Genomic DNA, 21,777 nt, shown 5'->3' with positions numbered 1-21,777 from the left:
ATTTTTTTTTTTTTTTAATGTGCATTTATTTAATGCAATAAAACAATGCATGGGAGCTTCCAAATTGCGCATTTGGTAAAGGCGCTCAGAATGGAGTGCAGGATGCGCCCTATAACCTGGAGGCTTTTCAACCGATTATGAAAATAAAACAAAAGGAGCAAGAAACCTGACAGATTGCTGCCACTATTGTTTCTTATGTGGAACTTCTTTTTAATATCAGCTGTTCAAAATTTGAGTTGAATCATTGTCCTGTGGCAGTGTTAATTACAATAGTTGCAAACCAGTATTAATATTTTTTACTGACACTTGCATTTTCTTATTACGCCCGCATAACTGTTCTATACACATAATAAATCGGCACGTTCACCTACTTCGTTGTCAAACGGTTTTCTTTTCTAGAGCTGCATTCAATGTTGTTTTTTTGACAATGAAATAAACAAAACATTATCTCCAACATTAGTCACGACTAATGTTACCATGTTGGATTTAAAAAACAAACAAAAAAAAGTCACAAAAAACTTGACATTCCATTGGCTTTGGATCTTCCAGGGTATGTACAGTGATTTACAGTCTGTTGTTGGGGCTTGTGACAAATTCAGATTACAGCAGGTACACGTGCTGCAGTTCAATCTTACTGCGCAAGACAGTGTGCTGTTTCACCAGCGTTCGCCTCCAGTGAAGGAAGCTCTGCTAAACGCTAATTTTAATTGAAGTCCGTGTTAAAGTCATATGCATCATCATCTTTCTTGGATGAAGAAAAGTCTATGCTAACAGGTACCACCTGTGATTGCAATCTTGAATGCTCCCCTGTTAAAACAAAAAGAAACCAAAATAAGACAACTGTACACACTGCACCCTTTGGATGTGTGCGGGTGGTGACAGTCTTTAATGTTTTAAAAAATGTCTGTAAAGTAAAATGTACTAAGCAGAACAAATATTCTGATACATGGTGCTGCATCAGAAATGCTTTCCAAAATTAGCTTTTGTGGTGTTGCATAAACATCTTAAATCTACCACACAGTAGATGTTTGGTGCTGGAGTGAGTTCGGAGTTGGATCTGAAGTCTTCACTGGTAACTCAAGACTTGATAATTTTCCTCATTTCTCACTTAAATATTTGACGATCTGTTAAAGTATACTGTACATAATTGTGTATAAAAGTTGTGCATGTTAACTACAATACATACCAGTTGTCTTTTCTTCTAATTTACCATTTGATGCTTTGTCCACTGGCAAGACTTTCTCGACTTTGGGTTTGATTTCATCCAGCTCCAGCTAAAACAAAAACAGTTTTGACTGATGAATAATCACGAAAAAGCCAATTCATTTTTCAATTCTGGCAAACCATCACAAATGTGTGACACTTCAGTGAGATCAGAGTTGGATCTGAAGTCCTCATCGGTAACTCAGAACGGATTGACTATCCTCATTTCTCACTCAGTGCAAAGCTAATTCAAACTTTCCTCTTTTTAAAAGCATGCACCAAAACCGTTTTGTACAGGACCGCATTATGACCTAGAATTCTGGAGAAGAGGCCATTTCGCTGGAACATGTCAGAGGGTTCCTTTAGTATCAAACCTTAAATGTTGTGAACATACCTCCTCTTCATCTTCATCTTCCTCCTCACTACCAAGCTCCACCTCTTCATCTTGCCATTCATCTGGCTCCTTCACCTCTCCCTCTTCCAGAACTCCATCAGTTGGGCCTGAAGAATGGAACACAATGCTGCTTGCCATGTTGGGACACTTCACATCTGTGGGGAAGGAGGTGGAAAGTTTTATAAAATGTCCAACAGATTCTAGTGATTGCTGCTAGCTAGTTATTAAGAAATCAACCTTTACCATGGAAACTTTGGCATTTCAACTTACTTTTGATGGTGTTCAAGTTGCCTTGTTTTAGCTTTTCCATCTCCCATTCCTTCAGCCTTTCTGCTACATCAGTTTCAGAGAGGCGAGAGGGAAATGTGTGTTGCTCAGGGGGTTTAGAATGGTAGCTCACTTTTGCCCTGGGGAAACAAAACGAATTGATGAAAACGTATGCCTGGTACCAAGAAAATATACATAACTTGTTGAAACTGCACGTTGGGCTTGAACGAATGGACTTGAACACTACAAAGGAAGACAACGTGTCTATCATCTAATTAAATAATGCAACAAAGACTGTAAAAGAGATGCATCAAAAATGACGACAACGTAACAACATCCTGTCCGGAACGCAGGTACGAAGTACACTCTACCCTCAGAATCTTCAACTAGTCATTCAGTTTTGAAGAACAGAGTTGGATCTGAAATCTTCATTAATAAACTTAAGACCATTGATTATTCTCATTTCTCACTGCTGCTGCAGACCTATGACTCCTGTAAATAGGATGCTACACCCCACTGTGAAAAATACAGCTTACCCAGTCCAGTCATTCAGCAGGGTCTCTGCAGCTTTCTGTGTGTCAGGAACACCACCTTTTTTCAGGTAACCCCGCTTCATTGCAAACAGTGTTAAAAATTCCAGGGAATTTTTGTAGTTAGGAACATTATACTGCAGCATTACCTATGTGGAATGGAACAAATTTCAAGAATACAAATTAAAAATGTTAGATGATTTAAACCATATCCATATGACATTTTATGTATTCCTTTTACTATGTTGCAAAGATGATTTAATTTAGTTTGCCTAATAAATGTTATTTGCTGCCCTGGTAACCAAAGAGCAAATCTTAATCATTTGACTGCCCTTATTGTCATCTTATCTCACCTGAATAAACATGTTATTTTAAGGATTGATATGTTTTCACTATGGTGTTCACTTTAATATAACTTGGAAGTTAAGATCTGCTGTGTATGAATGAGCCATGTATACTGTGACCATCTGCTTTTCTGGACAAAGACAGGTTCAATAAAACAAAGAACACTGCCACCAAATGTCAGTTACCTGCTGCTTATTGCAGTGTTTCAGTAGGGCATGGACTGCCTCTAGCAGATCTCCTAACTTCTCCATCTCTGATGCACTTCTTAACGCCAAAGAAACTGCAGAGTTTAATGAACCCGCTATGATACAGGGGCTATCGAGCATCTTCACACTCTTATCAATGTGCACCAGTTGCATACACCTGCATGAAACAAACACATTGCCACTGTAAATCAACATCAGGGCAAAGTGAACAGTACATTTCAATAGACTAGCTAGGATGTGTCACGCAACTCAAGCAACAGCACCAGAAATAGGAAACAATAAACAGAAGAGGTCTACAGAGAAATTCCAGTCTCTCCTGCAAATGCACATTAAGTGTTTTGAAGCTTTCCATGGTTGGGTGAGAGCAATCTATTCATCGTGCGTCATAATATTAACATATTGCTAATCAACACAAGATTTGAAGATGACAGTAATATGTGCTTACCTTGTAGTACATCTTGATATTCCCACATGACAAGCTCTCACTTTTTTCATACTGTTTATTAAGCTGCTTTTCCCCACATTTGGAAAGCCTGAAGAAAATAAGCATATCAGTCACAAAAGAAACTGATGGGTGATACATGCTGCTAAAGAAAAATCGACAGGCGAGTTCAGAGTTGGATTATTTAAGTCATCAAAATGCTCAGTTTAAACAACAGTCATCATTTCTCACCTCCACAGGGTCCCTAACCATGACCCATGCAGCCTGACCTTTGATAAAACATACAGTATAACATGTATCAGACCTTGTATCATATCTTACACCCAAAACAGTGTAGAGAGAGCACATTCAGTCGCTATCTGCTTTGCACTATGCTAAACATATATTTGTAAACAAGACAGATTAACGCAAACTGGACATCTTAATCAGAGCAACAGAATGTACGGGTTCTTTAATACAACATTGAAGTGGTAGCTGAATACATTTACATTTTCTGAACTGCTCAGGAAACGGACAGTAATGATTTAGTCTGTTCTCAGCGATATTTCCATGGTCTCCCATTGTTTGTGATGGTTCTTACCCACAACTCCAACCTTTATGGCATCGTCTGTCCCTCGAGACCGGTAGTAGTCTCCCAGTAGCTGCAAGAGGACATCACTCCCAAGACATGTCACACCTTTAGTTAAATCAACAACTCCACTTGCAGCTCTACGCTTCTTTTCTTGCTATAAATGAGAAAAAAAACAATTAAAAAAAAACACACCACATTTAAAATATGTATACATATCAATATAGTGGATCTTGTACTTCTCAGAAGAAAGCCAAAGGCCAGTCAAAGAAAATGTAAATGTATATAGCATCACCAATTTCTGTTGTGTAAACACTAGTTAGGATAGACCTGACACCACAAAAACATCAGGTTGTCATTGGTCTGATCAGTCCAGCACACGATTTTCATGGAATAGCCTCAATAGATTCAGTTCACTTTTGGTTTTAAACTAAGCTAACCCCTTTACCCTGCACACAAAAAAACAAAAAAAAGGCACAAGTGTCAAGCAAACACACACCATGGTTTTGTCCTGAAGCTGTGTCGATGCTTTGAAGACCACAGTTGGAAATTCATTCTGAAGATACTTCAGCCATTTCTCCACATTGTCCTTGGGCACCAAATCTAACAGAGAGAAGAATGTAAAAAAAGTACTGTTAGTAAATACAAAACAATTTAATTTATTTTACAGTTAAACCCAATGGATCCCCTTGACCAGCACGCCAGTCAAATTATCCCTTAAAAAACCTGCACCCTTCAACAGGACCAAAGATATAGAGCCACAGGGGTAACTCCTGTCACATATTCAGAGCGTGAGATCAGAGTTGGATTAGAACAGTCTTCATTAGGACATCAGACTGTTAGCTTTTCTCCTCATTTCTCACTCCCTCCCAAGCAGGTCTAGAATCAAAACTTAGAAGAAACAACTTCTACCAAGTGAAACGTTTGTCCTTCATCTGTGCAACTGCCCTTTAACACATGAACTTTCTTACTGAAGCTGTGGAGTTAAAGAAAACGCACTACTCCTTACCAGTTTTATTTAATACCAAAATGAGCTTCTTTTTTCCTTCGAAGTTCAAGATCGTCTCTTCCAACTGCGGACAACGACAACCAAGAGGGTCCCTGGCATCCAGAACCTCAAGGATGACATCTGAGGCTTCAATGACCTATAGGAGACACAGCAGGACTAAATACTTGGAACATTTTCACTCAAGGACATTGGTACAACATGTACCCAATTACACACATAATGCATGAAAACCATTCACAATCAAAGTGTCATGACTGTGCACTATTTAGGTAGCCTGGATGGGGCAATAGAGGCATGCTTTGTGTTTCATGTCTTTCATCCAATACAAGTTGGAGCGTTGTCAGTCAATTCTAGTCTTAGTTTAAACAAATCATGAAACTGACTTACCTTTTTCAGTTCACTGCAGAACAATGTTTTTGAGTTTTTATCTTTATTGCTGGTAGACTTCAGCTGTTTCTTGACAGTTTGTTCCTGTCAAAGTTATACAACATGTTCAAGATTATGGTATTTATTTATTTATTTTTTTTATTTTTTTTTAAAGTACAATTCTATATAAACAATGGCCCATTAGAGTCAGACTTTTTTTTGTTTGTTTGTTTTACCTTTTTTGCTTTTTTAGCTTTAGTCGCTGGGTCTTTCTTTTCAGCTTCAAGTTCTCTTTTCTTTGCGCGTTGCTTCTGTTTGGCGAGCTTCTGTTTTTCTTTAAGTTCTTCGAGCTAAGGGGAACAAAACAGTTGGTGGTGGTTTCATTCACCACACATGCATTTTTCAACTGGCTCTCTACTATACTTGTTCTATAGTGAAACTTACCTGTAACTTTCTGTGCTCTGCTTCTCTGAGGAGCTCTTCTTTAAATGGAGCGGCATTGGGTATTCCTGGGTCTTTCTTCACCTTCCGTATCTTTTGCTTTTTTGCTGCTTTTCTAAGCTTCTTGTTGTGCTCACGCACCTGTCGGAACGAAATGAAGGTATCAACCCCACGTCATCGTTCCCGGAAAGCACCGTGTATACATATTGTGAAGTTCCCATTTAGAACGCGTCTTTACTATAACCTGGCGAGTCAAACACAGAAACTATGTCTATCGCCTAGGGATTTTTAGACAGGTCACTATAAAATAGGTAGTGCTATCTCTAATGTGCATGAGAAATATAAAAGAGGGAACAACATTGTATAAGAAACGGGATTACTCGATAGCATAACCTGCACTGCAAAAGACAGGAATCATTGCTGTGCAGCACGTTGTGATAGGCGACTGTGTAATTAAAACTCCGTTGCACATGTCATTCTCAGACCCTTAAAACAGCTTACACACTGTATTCAGTACGTTATCAGACATTAAACAGTTAAATCATGCATTTAGCTCTTTTTCTAATAACAGCAACAAATAAAAAATGCACAAGAGTCTTACCTTTTTCTGTATTTTATAACGTTTGGAGCATGTCACACGCTTGCTTGCTTTCTTTAACTCTATATTTTAAAAGGAAAAACATGTCATGGATTGTTAATACCGATGTATTAACATCTCAAAACTTACTTATGTCAAATCATTTTCCATCAGAATGTAATTAAAACTGAAGGGCCGTCATTTTAGAACATAAGAACATAAGAACATAAGAAAGTTTACAAACGAGAGGAGGCCATTCGGCCCATCTTGCTCGTTTGGTTGTTAGTAGCTTATTGATCCCAAAATCTCATCAAGCAGCTTCTTGAAGGATCCCAGGGTGTCAGCTTCAACAACATTACTGGGGAGTTGATTCCAGACCCTCACAATTCTCTGTGATTTTCTCAAACCCCAGAACCAAAATGCCCTTCGTGTACAAAATACGATCAAAACATTCATCACGCACTACCAACCATATACTAAGATCAAGATATATCCGTAAGAGAAAAGTAACATTTACCATTATAGTTTAAAAAAAAAAAAAAAAAAACCTTCACACACTTACTTGGCCTCTTCATTCTTGCCCTCCTGCTCGCTGCAGTCTCCTGAAGATCACTGGTCACCACGTGTAAAACCCATCCGCCGTTTAAAAAAAAAAATGTCTGACTTCCTTATCCGGTTTGCAGCTGTTGTTGGAAGTTGGGGAGTAACAACAGGCTGTCTGTGTATCAGACTGCTTGGTTTTAAATTACATTTCTAAATTCACTTGATTTTATTGCTCCTCTTCAAATAGGTAAGTCTAGATGGCCTTTTTTTGTTAATGCTTTGTTTCTCGTGTTTTCAGGCTGTTGTACAGCTATCTGGTATCGTTCTCATTGATGTTTGGGTGAAAGGCCGCTTCTCTTTGTTATATCTGCATCTCCTGTTATGTTACTGTTGTCTTTGACCCGAGTAAACCCAAGTTTATAACCCAGGCACCAGTGGGTCTGGTTGTACTGTACTCTTTTCAAACTGAAGCGGCATTGTTGTATGTTGACAAATGCATTCTAATGTAATTAAACTAAAACCATTCCCATGCTCGATAATTTCACTTTTTTAAAAACTATTTTGGCCAGTGAAGCCTATATCACTTGTGTACTGGTTAACTGTTTTTAATGATCAAAATAACACCGTTACAGTGACGTACGCTCGCAGAGTTATCAAAGTACTGTATGATCTGGGTACATAAAACTACAAGCTCCTTCATGTTAACATTTTGAACAGTAAACACATAATGTAATATTAACCGCTGGTTACACCACGTATCTATCACCATTGTCAGGTAAATAATACCAAACTCGGTCAAACAAGTTCCTGTTAACCAGCCTCTCTGTTGAAGATTACTGTGGCAAGTTGTATTTTAAATAAACAGACTTCTAGAAGTTAAGTTGCATTTTACACAATATATATAATATATATATATATATATATATATATATATATATATATATATATATATATATATATATATATAATGTAATGTACATACCTGACAGCCAAACAGGTGACGTGTACCTTTATTTAATCACGGTTCCCATTTGTCAGTAAATGCAGTTACTGCATCTCGTTGAACTTTCTTTTATGCCTACTAATTTTAAACAAATAATACGTTTTGTTATTGCCTCTAAGATACGTAAATGTGCGCTTAATTGAAAGAAAGAATGTTGCTGTGAATCTGAACAAAATAGTTTTTATACTTAATAAAGAACGTGTCTGGCTGTAATGTTTGATACAGGGTTGCATTATGCATCGATCCAAAGGTGTTGCTTCTGTGGGTTCCAAAAGGAGAAGGGCAACATCCCCTTCTAGTAGTGTAAGTGGGGGGGACTTTGATGAAGGACAGACTTCAACCTCAACCCCAGTGAGTGGCAGAAAGAGGAGAAGAGCACCTAATATCCCAACTGTCGATCCAGTAAGTGGATTTCACAGTATTGTACCGCCTTTACAAAGAGACAATGAGCACAGCGGACAGAAAAAGGTGTGTCTCTTATTCTACAGCTTAACTTTTAATTTTAAGATATAGTGATGTTAACCTCTAGTGCTTATTAAGAACCCCTATCTAATTATGTTGGCACAGTTTATTATTATACAGCACTTAAACAGATGGGTATGGCTGTTGTTACATCATGACTACTGTTTACGTTTGATAGTGTTGAAATGCTATTTACAATCTATGATTATTTGTCACATGTCTGTGAATCTTAAATCTGAATTGAAAACTAAGTGTATATTAAGGTATTATCAGAAATAATTTACAGAATGTGTCCTGTAGCCTTTTTAAAGTGTCTGAAGCTTTATTTTACAAAAAAATAAATACTGTGAATAATATTGTTTCATGTGATCAAGGTCTTAAGAGATGTTAACCTCTTGCTTTTGTGCTGATAGATTGCAGTTTGCCATGAACTGTATAATACCATCAGAGATTACAAAGATGACCACGGAAGACTTCTCTGTGAACTCTTTATAAGAGCTCCAAAACGAAGGTAGAGGAAGGAGCCGTTTCATATGTTTCGCTAGTCTAGTGTCCCCTTTTAAATGCGGTACTGTTTATTTCACGCATCACTTTCATTGCCCTTGTTTAAGGAACCAGCCAGACTATTATGAAATTGTCACTCAGCCCATTGACTTGATGAAAGTACAACAAAAATTGAAAATGGAGGAATATGATGATGTTGATCAGCTGACTGCAGATTTTCAATTGTTGTTCAACAATGCAAAGAGCTACTACAAGGTACAAAAGTGTTTTTTAGCATGCGTGTGAGATTTTATACCCAAGGCCCCACAGACCAGATACGTATGCTGTCTTTAAAACCTGTTTAATATATTTCTTGTGTTTAGTCGGACAGCCCGGAGTACAAAGCAGCCTGCAGACTGTGGGATCTGTACCTGAGAACAAAGAACGAGTTTGTTCAGCGAGGAGAGTATGAGGAGGATGACGAGGATGGGGAGGACACACAGGAAAACCCTGGAACGTCTACTGAGGAGGAGGTGAGAAACGCACTTGGACACAGTGCATCTCTTAGAAAATCTATTCTGGTCCATACATGCTATGAAACGGGAATGTGCTGATGGCTTAAACTAATGCTGTTCAGTCATCGATCAAGGTGATCTCTGTATCTTTGGTGGAACATCCAGTTATTTTATAATGAAACAAATAAAACGAAACAAACACAGGGTTTGTTAAATAAGTAAACCAGTGGGATTGCAATATCACTCTGTATTGTCCCTTATGCAATTGTGTCATTTCAAACACCAGGCTCTGCCAAGCTGTTTAAAAGAGATTCTGGAGCAGCTTCTTGAAGCTGTGGTCACTAGCGCTGAGCCTTCTGGACGTCTGGTCAGCGAGTTGTTTCAGAAACTGCCCTCTAAAGTGGTAAGAGGCAGTACTCCATTAATGTAAATTAATGTAGTAGTTACATATTGAAGAAAATGAAACATAGTCTTCATTGTTTCCCAATTAATACCCTTGTAGTACAGAACGTGCTGCTTTATGCAGTTTTCCTTGACAATTTGCTGTGCCAGTATTTGAGAATTTATTATAATGGCTACTGGTAGTTTATTTCCCAGAGGTTTTCTGTCTCTGTGTTTTAAAACATATAGCAGAAGCTATGTTGTTGACATTGTAAAAAGTGAATCTCACTCCAAGGTTTCAATAAATATTAACCATCTTTCAATAAATGTCATTAAACTCTGCTTATTTTTCAGCATTACCCAGACTATTATGCAATCATTAAAGAGCCAATAGATCTTAAAACAATTGCTCAGAGGATACAGGTACGTAAGAACTTACTTTTTTCAGAGGGACTTTGTATTTTGTATAGCTCAGTGAGTAGTGTACAATGGATACTGACATAATGTCTTTCATTTCCAGGGTGGTTTTTATAAAAGTGTGAATGCAATGGCCAAGGACATTGATCTTTTAGTAAAAAATGCAAAAACATATAATGAGCCAGGATCCCAGGTCTTTAAGGTATGTACTATATGCAGAGACTACATTAAGGGAATCTGATCAATTTAATATCAGTCTTCTACAGCATATTCACCTTGATCTAAAAAAACAAAATTATAATTGTTCTGTAAAAACAATCTTAAATCAATATTAGGAAAAAAGTTAGTAATGATGCGATGCATTGAAGACTATTGGTGATTTTTCAATGCTGTTAACCATAAAAGCGGCAATAATCTTAATGAAAGGGTTCAGTGAAGTATATTCTAGAACCCTAATACTGTGTGCATCCAGGCAACTACTTTGTGAATCCTGCTTATTTTTGTTCTTAATTTTAATTTTAAAGGATGCAAACACCATCAAGAAAATTTTTATTCAGAAGAAAACTGAAATTGAGCATGCAGAGCCCACTAAGTCAAGTCTTCGAATCAGGTATAATGTTTTAATGGATTGTTTTGACCAGAATACATTTCTACCAGAGTTCTGTTGGTGTAAGTTTGGTTATGTTTTTTATATGCAGAACAGAGGTATCCACTAGTATTAAATGACATTTATATAAAATGTAAAAGGATGTGCTGTTTGCAATAATTAAATTACAGCAGTTTGGCTCACAAACTGTTCAACTGTTGTCTGTTATAGCTGTAGAACTAATGACTCAATTACCGCCTTACCCAGGAAATAACCAGCAGCAAGGTGGGGGAGAGGGTGTTGGACAGATCATTAATATCGTCCAACAAAAGAGGTCTGCATTCAGGAGGTGCTGGATATACTGTTTCTCTCTATAAATGCCCGCTGTTTTCTAGAAATGACTAATCTCTTGTTTTTGGCAGAAACAGGAAATCTGCTCAAGGGGACCGCCTGTCAGCTATAACCATGTCTTTACAGTATGGCTCTGAGAGCGACGAGGATGCATTTCTAGCTGGTAAGAAGCAGGATCAGTTTTTACAGTCTTCCAAATCCAACCTGAATTACATTTCATTTTCTCAATTTGGCAACCCCGTGCTGTGCATTAAAACAACTTAACCCAGAATTCCATTAACCTTTGTTTTCTGAATGAAAACACGTCAAGTATCCAGTATCCAGGTGTCTTCAATTTTGTGTCTAGGACTCCGATGCGCTGTGGCACTCTGCAGTGCATCATTTAAGGTTTGTAACTTGTAACTGCTCGTGCTGGTGCTTATTTGCTTGTCCATTGTATTTGCATTATAATCTTCCACGTTTGTACAGGAGCTGTCCGTTATGATGAAGGGGAGTCCGAAGTAGAGAGCATGAGTTCCTGCATGGAGATGTCCAACCCCATCTTCCAGCTCTATGAGGCAGTCCGAGGTGGTCGCAACAGCCAAGGACAGCTAGTAGCAGAGCCCTTTCTCCAGTTACCTTCCAGGAAGGAATATCCAGATTACTACCAACAAATCAAACAGCCAATCTCCCTTCAGCAAATAAGGTAAGACAATCGGGACACATGGTTTTGGCAGTGCGATGTGAAAATAACAACAATGGCATGAACTTTAGTTTCTTGGTTATTTTTGTGGCTACTGTGGTTTCATCAGTTGAATTGTGGATAATTTATTTGGAAGATCAAAGGATGTTAAGCGCTGAGAAGTTATTCTTTTAATGGGATGAGGCATATATATATATAATTCCTATTGTTCAGGGGCAGACAATATAACACTTCCATTTGGTACTTGAAAGACATCAATATATGCATGGTGCTGTGCTAATAAAAATATATAATTTTAATTAGAGAAACATTCAGATGTCATTGTTTCTACTCCATAGAAACAAGATGAAGAACAATGAATACGAGAATCTGGATCAAGTAGATGCAGATCTGAATCTCATGTTTGAAAATGCCAAGCGCTACAATGTTCCTAACTCTGCCATCTACAAGCGAGTCATGAAGCTACAGCAGCTCCTGCAGGTACGTTGCTCTATTCTGGGATAGATGTGTTAGATCACTTGCACTGAAGGTCATGGACAAGGAGTGTTTAATGGTCACTGGTGTATTCAGTTAATCTGAAGTCAGGTTGAGGATATCTTTGTGCATGTACTGCTTGTGAGCAAACGTGTTTTAATATTCATGTATGCTGAGCCTCTCTGTCTGAGTGCAGCAGATCTGTTGTGCCATTTTAATATTAATGTGTTCTGGAAGCGGTCGGCAGAGCAAGCTTAACTCCTGGGATTTGCTGTCTTTTAAGGCAAAGAAAAAGGAGCTTGTGAGGAGAGACGAGACTGAGGACGGAGACAGCATGCTGTCTTCAGCCACATCCGACACGGGCAGCGCAAAGAGGAAGAGGTATAATCACCTTGTTAAAGGATTTAATCAAAGAGTCCTGTCTGCTTCCTAAAGAACTAAAAACTAAATTAAAAATAGAAACGGTGTGCTTCCAGCTGACTGCGGTGGTTGCCTTTTTACCAACAACAATATAAGCCTTTTAATGTAACTTTGGATTTCATGTAGAGATGAAAATAGAAAAGCTGGCTGTTAAAATGCAATAATCTACTTAGGATGAAAAAAAATAAACCCACGTGCTGCACAGTGTTTGAGTAATTCCATTTTAAATAGGTGCTCAGTTTCTTTGTAGATTTACCTGTCTTGTTATATTAACTAAGAACTTATATAATAACTTCTTGTTTAGATAGTTTTAAAGTATAATGTTTAGAGTAGTATATGGTTAGAGATTAAAGCACAGTGTAGGACTTAGACTTCTACAGTTTACATCTTTATTGTATTATACATCTTCAGTTTTGCTAAAGACAAAGACCAGGTCCAGAGCAAAAATATCTACCAAGTCAAGAAAACCAAATTGTGTTGTAACTATAAAAAAAATATATATATCTCTTTGTCAGCATCAAGAAAAATGCAAAGAAGCATCGGATGAAAATCCTGTACAGTTCAGTTACAGAGGCCCGTGAGCCTGGCTCCGGCAGGCGGCTGTGTGATCTTTTCATGGTCAAGCCCTCCAAGAAGGACTATCCGGATTACTATAAGATCATCCTAGAGCCTGTGGACCTAAAAACAATTGAGCACAACATTCGCTCAGATAAATACCTTAGTGAGGAGGCCTTGATCGAGGATATGAAGCGGATGTTCCGGAATGCACGGCACTATAATGAGGAAGGCTCCCAGGTACATTGGGGATTTCACTGTAATGCCATTGTACCGTTAGCAGTCGCTTTTATCACATGGTAAACTGTTTAATCTATTGTATGTTTCAAATCCCCCTGTGCGTGCATTAGCACAGTTTCCTATATCTTGGTGGTTTTCAGCAAGCTTTAAATTAAATTCAGTCTTGTGAGTTTCCCCTTCCTAAGCAGGTATTCGATTTGGTATCTTAAAGGTATACAATGATGCCATCATTCTGGAAAAATTATTGAAGGACAAGAGAAAAGAACTGGGATCATTGCCTGAAGATGATGACATGGCTTCCCCAAAACTGAAAATAAGTATGTTTGTGTATAGAAATATTCTGTTTCCTTTGTAGAATACAGTATTGAGGTTAGTTTTGAACAATAACATGACCAGTTTACAGATAGGGGTGCTTGTGTATTGCCTCTTTAAAAAGGCTTGCTTACTATATTTACAAGTGAGTAAAAGTATAAATGCAAACTCAGACTATTGCTGTTCAAAAATGAGCTGAAAGAAATAACTAAAGGTTTCTCTTGGCCTCAAAGGTCGGTTTTTAAAAATGTGTTTTGAAATATCTGCTTTGTATTGCAGTAGGCAGTGCTGACTGTGTCATGCATAGAATAAGGAGATTCACGTTTATGCTAATACAGTATATTGAGCAGTATCACTTAAAATTGCTTCAATTTATGCCTCTGTAAAAATCTTTTAATTAATTTCTATTTCATTTTCATAGGCAGAAAAAGTGGTATTTCTCCCAAGAAGTCAAAATACCTGACCCCTTTGCAGCAGAAACTAAATGAGTTGTATGAAGCTGTGAAGAACTACACAGACAAGAGGGGTCGTCGCCTGAGCGCCATCTTCTTGAGGCTGCCGTCCCGAGCGGAGCTCCCTGACTACTATGTGACCATCAAAAAGCCAGTTGACATGGAGAAGATCAAGAGCCACATGATGGCCAACAAGTTCCAAGATGTAGACTCGTTGGTGGAAGACTTTGTGCTGATGTTCAACAACGCTTGTACCTACAATGAGCCAGAATCTCTGATTTATAAAGATGCTCTTGTGCTTCACAAGGTCCTGTTGGAGACTAGAAGGGACCTGGAAGGAGGGGAAGAATATCATGTCCCCAATGTGTCCCTTTTGATACAGGAGCTGGTCCACAACCTGTTTGTGTCTGTGCTGAGCCACCAGGATGATGAAGGGCGCTGCTACAGTGACTCTCTGGCAGAGATTCCAGGAAGAGACCCTGCTAACCCCAGCCAGCCACCCTTAAACTTTGAAATCATCAGAAGGAACATTGACAACAACCGTTACAGGAGGCTTGATGTGTTCCAGGAACATATGTTTGAAGTTCTGGAGAAAGCAAGAAGACTAAACAGGTAAGAGACCTCAAAAAACCCGATGCTAATTACCACCTAGATGAGATAGTCCAAGGTAAGTGCTACTCAGGATCCGTGACCAACCATAAGAGTCCAGAATTACATTTTAGTAGTCATGTCTACATTATGGATTAAGCAACTAGTGCTGTAAAAACTTTTTCTTAGAAGGTACAAATAAAGAATACACTAGAGTTTGTTACTTTTCAAAAACTGTTTTGATGCATTCAGTTTAAAAAAGCAATTCTGATTTAGTTATCTTTTGTATTTTAGAACGGATTCAGAAATTTATGAGGATGCCTTAGAGCTGCAGCAGTTCTTCATTAAAATCCGGGATGAACTGTGCAAGAACGGGGAGATCCTGCTGACTCCAGCACTCAGCTATACAACCAAGCACCTCCACAGTGATGCAGAGAAGGAGAAGAAGGAAAAACTACCAAAAGAGATGGAAGAAGATAAACTGAAGAGGGAAGAAGAAAAGAAAGGTATTTCAGTTAGACATCTATATCTAATTCCGTTTTTTACTTTTAAAGCATTTTGAAACAGCTGTATTTGTCGATGGGTACTTAGTTTCATTAACTGGACCATGTCTATCAAATAAGTAATATAAATGCATGTTATTTCCGCTGCTACAGTATGTGAAGTTATATTCAGACTTTTTTTAAATGTTTTTTTATTAATCATATCAGAAGCTGAGAAGAGCGATGATCATGCTGGAGGTGCTTGGCAGTCTGGGCATCAGCGCACATACAGCCAGGACTGCAGCTTTAAGAACAGCATGTACCATGTAGGAGACTATGTGTACGTGGAACCAGCAGAGCCAACCCTGCAGCCTCATATAGTCTGCATTGAGAGGCTCTGGCAGGACGATACTGGTATGCAGTACAATTGTTGGTAATGCGTCTGATTGTATTGTTTAGTGAAACGTGTCGAGTTCGTAAGCAATGCACGGTTTGTACTAATGTTCCTTTACGTGGAATCGGCTTCAGTGTGTTATTTATCTTGCAGGTGAGAAGTGGTTGTATGGCTGCTGGTTTTACAGACCTAATGAAACGTTCCACCTGGCAACACGCAAATTCTTGGAGAAAGAAGTATTTAAGAGTGATTACTACAGCAAAGTCCCTGTCAGCAAAATACTTGGAAAGTGTGTTGTTATGTTTGTAAAGGTAATTGTTCTTCACTTTAATACATAAAGAACAAGGTATTAAACATACTGCATATTAAATAAGTCTGTAAATAGTCTACTACTACCTGTAATTAACTACCAGTAAATTATTTAAACCACAAAACCTTATGCTAAATGATGCATTTCATTATTATTTTTTGTTTCTTTCTTATGACAGGAATACTTTAAGCTTCATCCTGAGGGGTTTAGGGGTGAGGATGTGTTTGTTTGCGAGTCACGTTATTCAGCCAAGACCAAGTCTTTCAAGAAAATCAAAATGTGGACCATGCCCCTAAGTTCCGTGAAGTTTGTCCCTCGTGACGTGCCGTTGCCAGTGGTTCGGGTTGCTTCAGTGTTCGCCAGTGCTTCTAAACATGAAGCGGAAAAGCCTTCTGAAATGACAGACGAAACCAAAGGCGTGGATTCCAATGGCATCATTGATAAGGTACAAGTGTGTGGAGGGATGAGACATAGTGGAAATGTAACAGTTCCTTTTGCAGTATGAGTTTCTGATGATGGAAAACCTGTAGGAGTATATTCTTCTCTGTGAAATAACCATACTGTTTCTGTGTAGGAGAAAGAAGATGTACCCGTTGACATGCCCAATGGGGAGCCTGGCTGTATATATTATGAACAGCTCCATTACAATGACATGTGGATGAAGGTCGGAGATTGTGTCTTTATTAAGTCCCATGGCTTAGTACGTCGTAGAGTGGGAAGGTATGGGAAATGTGTCCTCGGTACTGCGTTTCCATAGTCTGTTATACTGTAGGATTGAGAGCACAACACGTTTTAATATTTTGAAAGTGCGATTTTGTTTTTTCTTCTTTATTTTTCTAGGATTGAGAAGATGTGGGTTCGAGACGGTGCTGCTTACTTCTTTGGCCCTATCTTTATCCACCCAGAGGAGACTGAGCATGAGCCAACGAAAATGTTCTACAAGAAAGAAGTGTTTCTGAGTAACCTTGAAGAAACCTGCCCTATGAACTGTGTGCTAGGTAAAAAGTCATCAGTTTTTTATTTTTATTTTTCATTTTCACATTCTAAAAGCAAACTTTTTTTTAAAACAAATTCCTTTAGTTTAGGAAGCGATTTACCACTGTCGACTATCTCTCCTATAGGGAAGTGTGCTGTGTCCTCGTTTAAGGACTATCTCTCCTGCCGGCCCACTGAAGTGCCGGAAGATGATGTACTGCTGTGTGAGAGTCGCTACAATGAAAGCGACAAGCAGATGAAGAAGTTTAAAGGCTTGAAACGCTTCTCCCTCTCTGCAAAAGTCATAGATGATGAAATCTATTACTTCAGGTTAGGCATATAGATTTACATGTGTATCTCAAATAAATATTTTATCCAGACCCTATAAAAAACCTGGTCTTGTCTCCTCTCCTCTTTTAGAAAGCCAGTTGTACCTCAGAAGGAGCCTTCTCCGCTGCTGGAGAAGAAGATTCAAGAGCTGGAAGCGAAGTTCGCTGAGCAAGGAGCTGACGATGACATGGAGATTGGGGAAGAGGAGGGAGAGGTTATTGAAACTCCAACTCTGCCTCAGCTACAAACTCCTATGGCCAGCGAACTGGACATAATGCCATATACTCCACCCCAGGTGAGATGTCAAAGTTGCCTTCCTTGAACTTTAAAATATATTGTCAATCAACGTAAATCATTCTAGGATAACTGTTGTATGTGAGGGACTAATTAGTTAGGATGCGTTCAAGGACACCTAAGCATAACTCTCTTGAATTTTGAATCTATTAAAAGCAGCGTGTAGTCCTAGAACACTTACTGAAGTGGCAGGATGTCATTTTGAATACTGTTTATTTTGTGTGTGTTGCAGTCCACTCCGAAATCTATTAAAGGCAGCAGTAAGAAGGAAGGCTCCAAGAGGAAGATCAACATGAGTGGTTACATTCTGTTCAGCAGCGAGATGAGGGCAGTTATAAAATCCCAGAACCCGGACTTTTCTTTCGGCGAGCTCAGTCGACTGGTGGGGACTGAGTGGAGAAATCTGGAAGCAACCAAGAAGGCAGACTATGAAGGTAAGGAAAGGAACAACAGTAGCACCACTGTCACCAAGACTGTGGTGTGCTTTTGAAGGATAATGCAATGGTGCTGTATAAAAACATTTGACGGGTCTATTCAAGCTGCTCCGTTTTATTTTACAGACCGGGCAGCAAAGGTGGCAGAGCAGCAAGAGAGAGAGCGCGCCGCTCAGCAGCAGCAGTCTGGTTCTCCTCGGGCAGGTACCCCAGTCAGTGCATTAATGGGGGTGGTGCCTCCCCCAACCCCCATGGGAATGCTAAATCAAAATCCTGTGTCAGGTAACACTTGGAAAACCTTCGAACTGACAAACACATTTCTCATGAGGCTCAAAGGTTTAAAAGAATAAAAACCTTATAGGTATTTTGCTTTGACCCTTGCGACCTCTAGCACGTTTCGCGTCCAAGATTCTGTTGAACAGCTTCCTACCTGAAAAGTGTTTAAGGGCACTTTCACACCTAGTTCGTTTGATCCTTTGATGCAGTTTGAAGTTCGGTTCGCTTGGAGTGATATGTGAAACCTCAGAACCACGGAATCACACCAGGATGCACAGCAAACCAAGTGAACCAAGTTCACTTGAAATGGTGGCCTTGGTTCGCTTGGTAGGGGACTTTTACTACTTTGCTCCATTTCAACTTTTTGCAAAGTGAAACAAAATGTATTCCAGTTCACTTGGAAACAAACCACTCCAAACAGCAAACCGCTCCAAACGCCTCAGTTTAGTGAACTCACCACACTGTCACGCGTACAACATTTACAACAAGCTATTATTATTATTATTATTATTATTATTATTATTATTATTATTATTATTATCATCAATAACAGCTAAATTGCAATTGGTTCAATGTCCGTCTTTTTCTTAATCATGATTGTCTTTGGCATTGCCTCCAAAAGAACAGTGTTTTTCCGACAAATACTTGACGTTCTTTCGGCGTGATGCGTTACTTCGGCAATGATTTGACGTTGGCACCAAATAAACCAAAATAACACGGACAGCAGCACAATCACATCGCGTAAAGTATTCTCCAAAGTTTTTCCAGAGAGAACTTCCACAATCAGCAACAGAGCTGAGTGTGTTTGGAAAGTGCAGTGTGAAACCAATAGAACTCTAGCCTGGGTGAAACTGCAAGTGAATCAAACAAACATATCTGAAGCACTTCAAAAGACACGAAAAAGAACGAACCAAAGCAGACTTGTTTGCAAGTGCAATTCAAATCACTTGCAAGTGAACTAGGTGCAAAAGTGCCGAAACTTTTTTTGGGTATAAAAAGGACTTTAGAATAAAATATTTAAAAAATAAAACTTGTAATAGTCATTTAATCTTGATATAAATAAAAAAAATACAAGCCAATGCTTAAGCGACTTTTTGTGCAACTGTCCATCTGCCGCCTTATTGCATCTGATGAAAAGGTGAAAGTGGAGGGGAAAGTCAGGGATCAGGACCGCTCCCTACAAGTGTCTTGCGCTGATGCTCACACTGACTCATTTGTTTGGTAGCAACAAGTTGCACTTCCGAATAATGCAGGTTTTGACCAAGTTTTAGATTCCTGTCAACAGCATGTTCATTAAAATAATCAATCATCAGCTTTTCTTTTCCTAATTTTTTGTCTGACTGCTAACAAATCTGTTCATCTTACATACTAACAATAAGTAGATTATCCATTTCTATTGCATGTATTCTATTTTTTTTTTACTGGTAGTGTTGCATGTTACTGATGCATGAACTTTGTTGTGTTGTCCTTTAAGGCATGATGGGTGGCTATGGGCTGCCCATGCAACCCTTACAAGGCCCAGTTGATGGCATGCTCAGCATGGGCAGCATGCAGCCACACTACCTTGGGGTTTCTCCTTTACCCCATCATCTTCAGCCAGGTATGCCAGGCATCCCAGGCATGTCTTATTCGGGTAAGAACATCCTCATTGTCACCGTGCAGTCTCTTCATCCTTCTGCTGTGAGGTTCAGGGTCTGAAGACCTTGCTGTTCAACAAAGACTTCAGTGGATTGTTTGGGCCCATCTCCCAGAGTTCTAACTGTCCTGTGATTCTGTTAGTGTGTGTGTGTGTGTTTATTGAGGTGTCCACTCAAAGAGTCATCTCATTTCAATCTCTTAAGTTTATACCTGGATGATGCTCCACAAGGTTTTTTTGTTGTTGTTCTTTTAAATAGTTGACCTAAGCTGAATTATTAAATTCTGTTGTTCAATAAAGGTTGAATTACTATAATCAATTTTATCTATCGCAGTTAAGTGCAGCTGGTCAAGTTTCCATTTCCATAGTAAATGTAACCCTTAACCTTCTTCCTTGTTGATGTGTTTGTAGGTGTAAACTCCATGGGGGGAGGTCCAGCAGGTGCATATGGACAGGTAATTCTACCTAGGAGCATACAATATCTAAACACAAAAATGATTGTATTTTTAGTAGTTACCGGGTTTTAATTTGTAATAGACCTGCACAGTTGTTAAAACCTTTGTTATATTTTATTATTATTATTATTATTATTATTATTAGTCATAAACTTGCAGTTCATAATGTATTTCAAAACAAGACACATGGAGTGTATGAAAATAAACCATGTGTGTTTTTGAATGTTTGCTTATGATACAATATGCTTGTGGCGGTTTTCAGATGGGCATGCATGGGCAGGGCCCGACTGCTCCACCTCCCTACCCAGGTCAGACAGGACAGCCAGCACTGCAGCAGCCGTCCACGCCAATGTTTGTGGCACCTCCTCCAAAGACACAGCGCTTACTGCACTCGGAGGCCTATCTAAAATACATCGAGGGGCTTCATTCTGAGACTGGTACTGTTAGCAAATGGGACCAGACACTTACAGGTAAGGATTGGTTTGTTTTAAAATGTTTAAGAATAGTGCTGCAGCAAATAGAAAGAAGAAAAAAAAAACAGGACACAGAGGAACTGAAAAGAGGTAAATGTTAAAATTAAGTAAAATAAAATATCTATGGTCAAAATAAACAAATTGGCTGCTACATTGCACAGAATGAAATATTGTGAATGCAAAAGACTTGCATATCTTTATTTTGCATTTGATTTACAATATGGTTATAACTTATGTTCCTTGTTTGTCAAACTCTGAATATCATTTAGCGAGAGTAATGTTGTGTTCTCTTTTGTCTTGCAGCACAAAGAAAAGACGTCCATCTGACGAAAGAGCAGGAGAGCCGCCTGCCAGCTCATTGGTTAAAGAGTAAGGGGGCTCACACGACCATGGCCGATGCACTGTGGCGTCTACGAGACCTGATGCTGCGAGATACTTTGAATATCCGCCATGCTTACAACATAGAACAGGCTTAGCACATGTCTCCTTCAATTCATGCTTCTGTGAGGTTTTTATACATGCCCAAAAAATTAATTTGGTTTTGACATTTTTGTTTTGGCTGTGTTTTGTTTTTTTCCCCCAAGTTTACTAAGGCACCTTTTAATTTTTAAATTTTTTTTATTGGTGTTATGTCTCTTACCTGGTTAACTTTGTGGAAATAACATGTGTTTGTTGTATTGAACCTCATCTGAACACTTTCCTATAAAAAACTTGATGAGAAAAGCCACCTCTGTCTCTGTGATGCTTTGTACTCAACACTGCTCAGTTGTATACAGGTCCATGAAAGATAAGTGCACTCAAACCTGCAGACCGCTCTAGTGGTAAAGGAAGGAGCTTCCAGTCAAATCAGCAAACTAATCTACTATACCTTGTGTGTTCATCAGTATAAGACCCTGGAACTATTTC

At 38.8% G+C, this 21,777-nt stretch overlaps 2 protein-coding genes and 3 non-coding genes across 12 annotated transcripts; 1 reads left to right on the top strand and 4 right to left on the bottom strand.

Moving 5' to 3' along the window:
* Position 1: 1 nt before the first annotated feature.
* On the bottom strand, positions 2–7,006 carry LOC121298404 (guanine nucleotide-binding protein-like 3). The gene is made up of 15 exons (XM_041225520.1): positions 6,911–7,006; positions 6,373–6,431; positions 5,775–5,912; positions 5,567–5,680; positions 5,352–5,435; positions 4,965–5,100; positions 4,455–4,558; positions 3,968–4,112; positions 3,391–3,478; positions 2,925–3,102; positions 2,401–2,543; positions 1,868–2,004; positions 1,598–1,752; positions 1,187–1,274; positions 2–807 (listed from the first exon to the last, which is right to left on the bottom strand). The coding sequence occupies exons 1-15, from the start codon at positions 6,921–6,923 to the stop codon at positions 704–706; spliced, it is 1,686 nt and encodes a 561-aa protein (XP_041081454.1). The 5' UTR covers positions 6,924–7,006; the 3' UTR covers positions 2–703.
* LOC121298507 lies at positions 1,033–1,106 on the bottom strand. The gene has a single exon (XR_005947288.1). It is a non-coding gene; the product is annotated as a small nucleolar RNA SNORD19 (small nucleolar RNA).
* Positions 1,361–1,434, bottom strand: LOC121298508. Its single transcript, XR_005947289.1, has one exon. It is a non-coding gene; the product is annotated as a small nucleolar RNA SNORD19 (small nucleolar RNA).
* Positions 4,740–4,816, bottom strand: LOC121298506. The gene has a single exon (XR_005947287.1). It is a non-coding gene; the product is annotated as a small nucleolar RNA SNORD19 (small nucleolar RNA).
* A 34-nt stretch (positions 7,007–7,040) lies between the features above and the next one.
* On the top strand, positions 7,041–21,596 carry LOC121298403 (protein polybromo-1-like). Of its 8 annotated transcripts, none has more exons than XM_041225519.1 (30): positions 7,041–7,138; positions 8,120–8,296; positions 8,770–8,867; positions 8,968–9,115; positions 9,223–9,372; positions 9,641–9,757; positions 10,090–10,158; positions 10,256–10,354; positions 10,677–10,762; positions 11,161–11,252; positions 11,558–11,774; positions 12,110–12,251; positions 12,529–12,626; positions 13,181–13,460; positions 13,672–13,777; positions 14,194–14,836; positions 15,107–15,318; positions 15,523–15,708; positions 15,842–15,999; positions 16,177–16,443; positions 16,573–16,718; positions 16,839–16,996; positions 17,120–17,303; positions 17,394–17,598; positions 17,830–18,031; positions 18,158–18,235; positions 19,782–19,940; positions 20,355–20,398; positions 20,661–20,868; positions 21,175–21,596. In XM_041225519.1, the coding sequence occupies exons 2-30, from the start codon at positions 8,129–8,131 to the stop codon at positions 21,345–21,347; spliced, it is 4,893 nt and encodes a 1,630-aa protein (XP_041081453.1). In that variant the 5' UTR covers positions 7,041–7,138; positions 8,120–8,128; the 3' UTR covers positions 21,348–21,596. The 8 variants fall into 8 exon arrangements, with proteins under 8 accessions (XP_041081453.1, XP_041081448.1, XP_041081446.1 ...); XM_041225514.1 differs by having other exon boundaries at positions 18,158–18,313; XM_041225512.1 differs by having other exon boundaries at positions 8,120–8,362; positions 11,167–11,252; positions 18,158–18,313.
* Positions 21,597–21,777: the final 181 nt, after the last annotated feature.

The sequence above is a fragment of the Polyodon spathula genome, chromosome 23, assembly GCF_017654505.1.
Source record: "Polyodon spathula isolate WHYD16114869_AA chromosome 23, ASM1765450v1, whole genome shotgun sequence".
Lineage (NCBI taxonomy): Eukaryota > Metazoa > Chordata > Actinopteri > Acipenseriformes > Polyodontidae > Polyodon > Polyodon spathula.
Note: the sequence above shows the minus strand (reverse complement) of the source record. Positions and strands in the feature narration are given on the sequence as shown.